This window comes from Electrophorus electricus, chromosome 24 (genome assembly GCF_013358815.1).
Source record: "Electrophorus electricus isolate fEleEle1 chromosome 24, fEleEle1.pri, whole genome shotgun sequence".
NCBI classification, from domain to species: Eukaryota; Metazoa; Chordata; class Actinopteri; order Gymnotiformes; family Gymnotidae; genus Electrophorus; species Electrophorus electricus.
The window spans coordinates 3,172,501-3,182,665 of record NC_049558.1 but is presented as its reverse complement, the minus strand read 5'-3'; the positions used below and the strand labels follow the sequence as shown (position 1 = coordinate 3,182,665).

Genomic DNA, 10,165 nt, shown 5'->3' with positions numbered 1-10,165 from the left:
GTGTCTGTTCATGTCACCCAATGAATCCAGTAATTCTGATGCTCACAGTGTTGGAACCCAGAATGATTAACAAATAACCAACATATTTCATGGCCAGCATAATATTGCTTGCTTGGCCAAGAATCTCTCTCTCTCGATCGATCGATCGATCGATAGCTGATGCACTATTTTGCACATTTCCACAAGAGTGCAGTGTTGCAGTGTTAGTCTACAACCAAAACCCTTTTGCAAAGTGAGGAGTTCAAAATCGCCTTTTCTACATTTGTACAGCCATGTTATACTTCAGAGATGCTATTCCACTTATTTTAAGCATTACCACATAGCTTTGGTCTATCACATTTTTATTACAAATAAACAAAAAACACTTCAAAGTCGTCCTTTGGTTAGGCCAGTAAACACTTTTAAAATTTATTTACTTTTCCAAATAAAAACACACGCATACAGCTGAAGTCCATCATAAATTTTTATACAGTAGTCACAGATTTACATGACAAGTATAAGGCTTTATGATAAGCTAACGTCTGAAAAAAAATCCAGCATAAACTAGTAGTCTTTGTCGATGTAATCCAGCCTACTGTAGACCGTGTTTACGTGTTGCAATTAGCACCAAGACAGTACTGAGACAGTGCATGTTAAGATTATGCTAAGTGCAACAATACTTTTTAGTATCTATGTTTGTACCAATTTACTTACCAGCACCACAAAAGCCATATTATTACATTATACTGCACTGAGCAAATAGTTTCTCATTCTTAAATTCCAAAGAGTCACGAGTAGCCTTTCTACCCAAGAACTCACCAGCCTCACTGAAGACAAAAATTTCATGTATGGAATTTGCATCTCTTTATAGTCTTTAAAGTTTTGTGTCCTTTTGATTATGTTCCATCTTCAAAGTAAAGAGCTTAAATACTGTACAAATACAATACTTAAAGATGTACAGTTATCATTTGATGGATTATATGTGTTCAGAGAGGTTTGAGGTCATAGGTTTAGAAACAGTATGTAAAGGACATTATGCACCACATATGTGGAAAAGATGTAAAAATCCATTTTAGGGCACCTAAAATGAAGGTAATGAAACTCATGAAGTGATACAGCAAAATTATGTTGCTGACAGAATCCTCCAAACTGCAAAATCCAAGAATTTCTGTTTTTTATTGCAAAGGTTGATCCAATCTTCATGACAACAAAACCATAATGCTAACCTTCTATTAATCATAAAAAGAGAAATACATAGAAACATGTAAACATACACTGATTCGATTCATCGCACACATACTGAAGACCAGTTAGAAGCTTAAACATCTGAGCCCTGTTAATATCTTCTGTGAAATACTGCAGAAGTATGACATAATCACCTTCGTATTAAAGGAATGTTTGGGTTCACTCAGATAAGGATTGTCTATCCTTGAGATAAAAATTCTGTTGTTATGTTCTTTTTGGCCTGCTCCTTTTTTTTAATGTCACATGACTCTTAAATGGGCTGATTAAGGCCTTGAATGAAACTATCCATACATACACTTTACCCTACCTAAAAGCTATGACATCTCAGACTTCATAAATTACTACCAACAGAAGCTCAGAATCCGGCAAGTAAATGCTGTTTGTAACAGCTTGCCATAAGGGCTTATTAACAGCCAAGTTATGTTTTAAATGTTGTTTGCTTGATGAAGACAATTTGAAGCACCATCTCTGTGAACGTACCGTATCGCAATGTATTTTTTCTAACAAGTTCTCTACCCTTGTTTTCTCACCAACCCTCAGCATCACTCTTTTCTTCCGTTTATCTTTAGTAGACTCATAATGACCTGCCCTGTGACCTTTGACCCCTTCCTCACTTGATCCAGTAATCCATCACCACCGAAGAGATCCGCTCCCAAAGCAGCGCCCCGCTGCTCCACGCCATGTGGAGGCCTCACTAGCACTCTTTGTTTCCTCTCTTCTCTCACCGTCTCTCCCCCTGTCTTGCCCTGCCACCCACCTGCTACAACTCTGCTAAGGCAGGAGGACAGACTCTGCAGACCCACTGATGCAACTGCACCTCACATTTGGAGTGGGCGAGCGAGCGAGCGAGCGAGCGGGCGGGGGGCAAATTCATGGGAACATATGGTGATCAGACTGTTGTTTCGTACTCCATCACCTCCTTAGGCGTGCCAAGGCAGCGGTACTGAATCCTAGGGGTAACTGGGGCGGCACTCTCTAGAACCAAGATGGTCTTGCGTAGCCTGCGATCGATGAAGTGGGCATCCCAGGCTGGGTACTGCTTTCTGGGCAGGTCAATGCGAATGACCGGACCCTCTATCTTTGGGCTGAAGCGGGGCGCAGGAGTCCTTAAGCCAGCAGGAGGCCGCACCTGAAACACGTCCCCACCCTCCAATCCCGCTTCCTGTTCCCCCCCTTTAGTTCTCTGCAATGTTCTGGGGGGGCTGCTCACCAGGTCTGGGGGAGGGGCCGAGGTTGCCGATGACAGGCAAGGCTCTGACACGGTCCCTGCTCCCATCACGCCGCACCCTAGATGGCCGGCAGACACGGGGCCGTCTGGGTGCAGCAGGCAGTAATACACGAACATGAAGAATGTGCCCAGGGCGTAGCTACAAGCCACCACACACACCACCACCACTGCGTAGAAGTCGGAAATCCGGGGCCCACGGTATAGGTACCAGGCAGCCGTGAGGGCCACGTTCTCAGCCAGCACCACAAGGCTGTAGAGAAGCAGACGGCAGCGTGTGGGTCCCTCCCGCACGCTGAACCAGCAGAACACGTACACAATACCCACCATCATGTTGTAGATGATCTCCTCCCACTTGGACATGCAGAAGTCTGTCTCACCCTGGATGATCCAGAAGGTCATGGCACACCAGTGTGCCACCACGAAGATGCCGAAGTAGAGCTGGGAAACGGAGGCAAACAGCGCAAAGGCCATGGCACGAGCCCCCACTGTGAACAGATGCCACAGCATCTGCACCACGGCCGCCTTGTACGACATGGGCAGCTTGTCATCACGCGAGTCCCGAAGGGCCTTCTGATAGGATGCCATCATCCAGGAGAGAGACACCAACGAGGCAGAGGCAGAGAGGCCTGGAAGAAAGACAACAGCACATAAAAGTCCACTGAAGACTGAGAGTTTTAAGGTGGGATGTAATAGGGAGTATGGCACAACAGCATCAGTGGTAACTGATAATCTGTGATAGTATCAGTGGTAATTGATTTTAGTAGCATCACACATCAGGATGGGGTAATAAATGTCAGGAATGAAATTTATCATTTATGGACAGTGCAATATGGATTTCCTCTTGTGACTACTGGTTAGTGACGGTAATGACCCTCACTTAATCGAATGAGAGGAAGCAATCAATATCAAGTATAAGACACATACACCCATAGAAAAATAAAAGTGGCTATGTTTGAGTGCTATGGAGAGTTGTTATAAATATTTGATCACTATCTGGCAGTTCAAAGGCTTACTCATTTGGCGAAGGGAACCAGAAGTGGGGGTCATTGTTAATGAATGCTCCAGACAGAAGCATCAGTCAGCTATACAGATAATCTCAATGTCTGTGAATTTCTGAATTAGACTGTGCAGGATCATCATTCCAGTGTGCATAAACGAGGAAACACGTGGTTTGGAGTAGCTTAATATTCAGACAGCAACAAATGGCAGCAGAACTAGACTGCTGCTAAATAAAGGTTTAAATGATGTATGTACTCATCACATTGTGATAGTTGCAAATATGCCTTAAGTTTTTATAGCTCATTTCAGACACGTTTGTCCTTCTCGACATGATGCCTGAAAGCGTTACATAATCTTGATGAATAAAGCCTGATCCTTTCCACATAAACACATAAATTCGCTTAAAATCTCTTGCCAAATGGCATAAAGAGAAAGAAAGATTAAATTATAGCCTGACAACAGAGATTACACAACAGAGTTCACTACCTTTGTGCATTCTTTGGTGCTGCAGTTCCTTGTTTGACATTTGAAATGTATTTATGACTGTCCTTTCCACTGGCACTCAAAGCTTTAATCATTAAAATAGAGGTGTACCAATGTAGGCAAGGGTTCTTTCAGCACTGCAATTAAATTCACCCGCCAGCCAGAATTTGAGCCACAGCAAAAGAGTGCATGATGCCACAGCAAAGCTGGGCAATATTTAAGAATTAATATCTTCTATTAAATAAATTGCTTTAATGTACATCAGTGAACATTAATATCCTAGTTGAAGGGATGTTTGCACAGCACCACAACGCATAGCTAGTACAACATTACATAGACTCCTTCATTTTTTTCCTCTTTAGTTGGTTTAAAAATACCTACAGGGTAAAAAATAATGCAATATATTAGAAGCTGATTATGTAGACATTTCAGAAACATCAGCTAATCAGTCATGATATTAGAAACGCCACTACATTGGAAACACCTTGTAGGCATACAGGGTCTGTAGCCCATTCACTGCCCTGTTCAACGTGCGCCAGTTTCTGACTACAGGACCACTGGCTGAATATTTTTGGGTGGCAAGCCACTCTAAACCCAACAGTGACACTGACATATAAAAAACTCAGCACTGCGTCTGACAAACCTGTATAGGCTCAACACCCACAACTGTGCCAATATCATGACAGGGTTAATGCTGTGTTGAGAAAGGTCCAGCACCAAGAACAATATCTCAGCAGTGGTCCTGAGGTGAAAAATGAATGAATAATGAATGACAGTGTGGCTGATTGCAGTCTGTTGCATAATGATCTTATAATATAGGTATGCCCAATAAACCAGCTAGTGAGTGCACAAGATAGATACGTGTTTCTAATGAAGTGTAGTTATTGTGCAGTTATTGTGTTTGTGCATTCATACCTTGATGGGTATATCCACAATGGTTGAAACCAAGAGACAGCTGATGTAATGATAAATCATCTCTTTATACTTTTCTATAATATGTCCAGAAATATAATGTCAAATATAATGTCTAATGATCTAATTTCATAATTTTTTATATATCACCATGTTCAAATTCTATGTGTCTACATCATTAAAAAACATGATCACATGGGAAGTGAGTCTAGGTGTGTACAGTTAAACACTTCACCTTGTAATAGAAGTCTTATTTGAGCATGTTACCCATACCTAAGACTGCATAACCCATCCACAATGCCAATGGCAGGCTTTGCACTTGGGCTAATTTGCAGTTGGACCGAAAATGAACAGCAGTGTATTGCCATGCTGTGTAAGCCACGGCGGATGTGTTCATTAATGAGTGCTAAGTGAGGCTAAGTTTCTAAATGAGTCCCACTGTGGCGATGAATACTAACCAGATATGATCTAGCAATCAAACCAAAGAACATGCAGTCAGACTGAACAATCTGTGACCTGCAATGCTGAGTAGAAGTGCAAAAAAATTGCATTCATCACTATTGCATTCATCACTACCATGAGAAATAACGTTACACATATTTGACACATATTGCCAAGATGATCTAAAAATGTATTTTTCATTATTCCTGTTGTGTTAGTAATTCAGTTCTAGAGTTCGATACTTCAGGTCTTGATTTTTGCCTTTTTCATAATTCAAAAAGTCTTGTAGCAGCATGACCCCAGGGGCGTGCCGTGGCTCACCTTGCAGAGGGAGGAGCTGGCTGGCATGCACCACAATGCTGAGCTGCAGCACAAGCTGCGGGGCGCTCTTCAAGAAGGTCTCCAGCAGCCGCAGCATGCTGATGTCGGCGCTCTCAAACCTCAGGCGCCAGTAGAAGTGCCTGTACCTGGGCCCCCGTCGCCACCGGCTCTGCACGCCCAGGTACAGGGCGTGGACGTATCTGGGTTCCCATCCCCCCCAAAAAAAAAAGAAAGAAGGCAAGAAGAACAAGGGAAGAAAATGAAGGAAACCAAGAAGTCATAGACTTGGATAAAGGAGCAGATGCAGAGATGCTTCAGATTCATTCGAATTGGTATCAGTGAGTCAATTTGTCATAATTACAAATGCGACCTTCATGTTTCCTTTATTTGTTTTTTATCAGGGACAATGCACATTCATCAGCAACATTGTTCTATAATGTAAATGTGCTGGATTTAGTTACATGGATAATTTTCCATCTGCTGTCCTTGGCCAGGGCGATGTTTATGAACACAAACAATACTTCTTAACAACCCACGCTGTTTCAGTCTTCTTTACCTATCTGTAACATTAACAATATATCAGAAAAATAGTAGAGCCTTTGAAAGGATGGGAAAGCATTATTTTCTTGACTGCTAACCTACAGGCAACAGGCCAATTTAGGGCCAAGGGGCCCCCACTGTGTCTGCATTCTCTTGAAAAACAGTCCCCTCGGTTAAGCAGAATGCCAGGAAACTTGAATGTGTTCCATTTACTTGTGTACCTTTTGTTCTCAGTTCCTCTGTAAGGTCTCACACATGTCTAAGGGCACACACTAATCTCCTCTCAAGTTATATCACCTGTTTCTACAGATGTCAAAGTACACAGGGCAATGGGAGAACATGCTGCCCCAGTTGCAACACATTCAGTAATTATGTTTCTCACTCTAAGTTATCTGTTTTATATAATGCTATTTAACACTATACCCAGGAAGCCCCTTACTGAGCTCTGAATTTAGCACAAAATATTCAGTGATTTTTAAACAAAGAATGAACACAGAATAGTAAAGTATACAGAAAGGCCTTGGCACCATACCTGAGAAAGAGCTGGCTTAACAGCTCTGTCATTTTCAACATTCATACACATGACTTAAATCCGCCTCTCTTGGTAAGAAAGTGTCATGATGTGTCAAATTCTCTCACAGAAAATAAGTGAAATAAGCATGCCAGTTGGAAGCCAGGAGACTGGCAAGTTGATCCACTTCTGCTTCATGATTTTCCATAAACTTGGCCCACGTCTACCGCTTGGCTCCTTGTGTGATGAACGTGAGTGAAAAGGCAGCTCCTCAAAAGACAATCAAGCAACACGCTGCCACAGCGTTGGAGCTGACAGCATGAAAAGCTCACATTTGACAAACGTCATTAATTTCCCTTTTGGTTTGGAGCAGCAGGATGTACATGGTGAAGTTAAAGAGGCCCTGAAGTCTACCCTGTGATGGCCAGTTTTGTCCCTTCCCACATAGTGAGGATGTCATCAGATAAAACCAAGCATTACCAATGACACTCTTGCTATTAAAAAATATTTTAACTGAGTGGTACATGCCACTGGTAGAAGAATACGGAGAAGAGGAAAGACAGCTTCTTCGTGTGGAGGATAGAGAAAATCATTACATACACAGCAACTGACAGCAGGCAAAAACAACAGTCTCCATGGTGACAACTGACAAGCATTATTGGTGACGTGCTTGGCCCATTATTACTTTGCTTAACAAAAACCACTTGGAGAGAATAATGTGACAGCCTTCCATTTCACACAAAGGATTGTACATAGCTCTTGTGGAGAGGATCTTTCCATTCAGTCCCCTGAACAAGGCAATGCCACTGTTTGTCAGGTATTATCGATCTCTGTCCATCGTGCTCGCGGGGTTCACTAGCCTGACTGCTCTGCAGTTCATTTTGCACTGCATCTGCCATTGGCTACCTTCTCACTTTGCCAATCATCTGAGAGACCAATTAACCTACTCCATTGCTCAGTTAACACCAGTGGCCAGTAATGCTTCTGATATTGACTGTCTCTGTTCCTTCAGCACACAAAGGCCTGTTCAATACCTGACCAAGGCCCCTTTCTTCCGGAGGACTAAGTTGAAGGGACGAAGACAAAGAAAGGAAGAAAGAAAGAACATGCATGAGAAGTAGAAAGAAGAGGAGAGAGAAGAAAAGAGCAAACAAGGGTAAGAAGGGAGAATGCAGAACGGATAGCTGATTAAATGCCTTAATTCCACTTCAAGCAGCACCCCTGCTGAGGTGATTATGGCACCCTGTGCTGTTGTCTGTGGAGTGAGTTGGGGATGGATGGAGTGACGTCTGCTTCCTGACTGTACTTACTTATACTTTATCTCTTACATTTTTTTTTTTAGTCGTGTCACGCAATCTGTACACCAGCTTTGTGAATGTGTTTATTTTCAGTACTATAGGCATTAAATTCAGGACAATGGATGCCAGTTGAATCTATGTACGTGCACGTGCATTGTGAGTCACTGCTCTGCGAAATTACATTAACACCACAATCTCTGTTGACTCGTAAAATTGAGCCTAGAATGTGCCAGAGATAGCAGTTGGCAGCTTCCTTCTCTAACAAGTTCAGCCAAGAATGAAATGTAACATTAAACAGGGGAGCTAAATAAATGAGTTGGTCATTTTTGTCCCCGTCTGGGATCTGGGACACTGTTAATCTTAAAACAACAATCAAGTTTCTGCACAAGTATTGTGACCCATCAGGTTTCACTGCTATCTCAAATGTGGATATCTTTATCTTTGCATTTCTGACAGCTGCAAGGTGTTCGCAACTTCCGTGCTAGTAATGAGTGTCCAAGAGAACATTTAAGAAGCAGTAGAGAGCAGGAAGGGGGAAACCTAGAGACTGGCAGGTGTCAGGGTGAGCTTTGGCATATTGCTGGATTATAGCTTCAATCAAAATATAGCACAATGCAGCATCTTCACCTGAATTTATTCAGACGGCTGCCTGACAGCAAAGTTTAGATCCACAAAAATATGATGGAAAACACTGAGAAGTCTTGACAGAATGTCAGAGGGTTTTCCTCCATATACTGCATATTTGCCATCTTTTGTTTTGCTTCCACTTTACAGCTTTCAATACAAAATTGGCATATCAAAGGGATTTATAGACCCTCCCACCCCTCATTGTATTCTGTGCCCACTCTGTGACCTACATTATATAGTCTGGTTCCTATTTGCACAAACTACCTTAGCTGCACTATGCACTATCTGCACTATATAGATTTTAGTCTCCATGTGCTAATATGGTTATATTCATTACTCATGTCCACTGAATTAATCTGAATTTAATTAAACCAAATGCAAACCAGTATACAACAAAATATACTATCAAAACGAGGAAATCTCATGGGTGTAAATAATCTATTAAATATTAATATTGTTTAAAATAGAGGATATTAATGGCTTGAGCCCCAGCACATTTTGATTTCTTAAACGGTATTTTAACCCTTGGCTGACAGCCTTGGTGTGAATCTTATAATCCGTATGTACACATATGTGATACTTTCTGAAGCTTATTTATCTACACAAGCACTCACAGATTAGACAAAAGCACACCAAGACCCACACAGCCATCAGTGTGCCCTGTCCGACTCACACACATTAACCACAGATTGAATCTTATTAGGTTCATTCTTGGGACTCTGAAGCAAAGCATTTTATTTTGTCTGCAACCTCTCCATAGAATGTGTATAAAATGGGATTTAAGCTTTTGGCTCAGCTGCTCTTTGGAGGAGAGAGTTTAGGCATTGCAGGAGCGAGCTCACGGGAGAGTTTAACTTTGATATTTGTAGGGGTTGAATCATTCCTTTACTGACTCAAAATTATCACACTATAACAGATGAGACATTTACTGTGCATTTTGTTCCTCTCTCTGTTACACTCCCACACTAATACTCTACACACATACAGCATCCATTTGAATGCCAGCCCAACTAGAAATTAGTTCCTTGTGTGTGTGTCTACTTATAGTTCTACTGCAGGGAAATTTTGGTTCTAAACCCACTGTTGTTTTGCATTGGACCAATACTGCAACCCAAAAAAAAAACTGTAGGAGTTGACTTTGTTTCAAAACAACCAGGCTAAATACTTAACTTGATGTAACACCAATTACCAGATGCAATGCAAGTGATATACAAACTCCATTCTGTGGCATTGAATTCCTGTAAGTGGTAGAACACTGAAGCCACAAAGTATTGGTGCACAATAAGCATAAACACCCAAACCTAAATGTGACCTGAGCTATAACCTTCTCCCTTATTGACAATACCAATAGAAAAATAAGATATAATCCTTATGCAGAGGCAATCTTCGCCTGCACTGTCAGTTATTATGACTAGTATCTTATTCCAATAGGACTGCCAGAAAAAAACAGGCATAATTTCTCTTCCCATGGCAATGGCTTTGTCTTTCTTCCACTGGTTTTGAATGAAGCTAATAGTTCTCAGCTAAAGTTGGAAGGTGAGATTTAAAACCACATGTCAAAGCACCCAGTTAACTAGGAAA

The 10,165-nt window shown here is 41.7% G+C and overlaps 1 protein-coding gene across 1 annotated transcript in view; it reads right to left on the bottom strand.

Annotated features, from left to right (window-relative positions):
- Positions 1-392: 392 nt before the first annotated feature.
- Positions 393-10,165, bottom strand: part of zgc:198371 (uncharacterized protein LOC497072 homolog) — a 14,611-nt gene continuing 4,838 nt past the window's right edge. Inside the window, exons 2-3 of the mRNA XM_027017449.2 lie at positions 5,609-5,808; positions 393-3,078 (exon numbers count right to left, since the gene is read on the bottom strand). Coding sequence (XP_026873250.2) covers positions 2,114-3,078; positions 5,609-5,808 — 1,165 coding nt within the window. The 3' untranslated portion in view covers positions 393-2,113. The remainder of the gene's footprint in view (positions 3,079-5,608; positions 5,809-10,165) is intronic.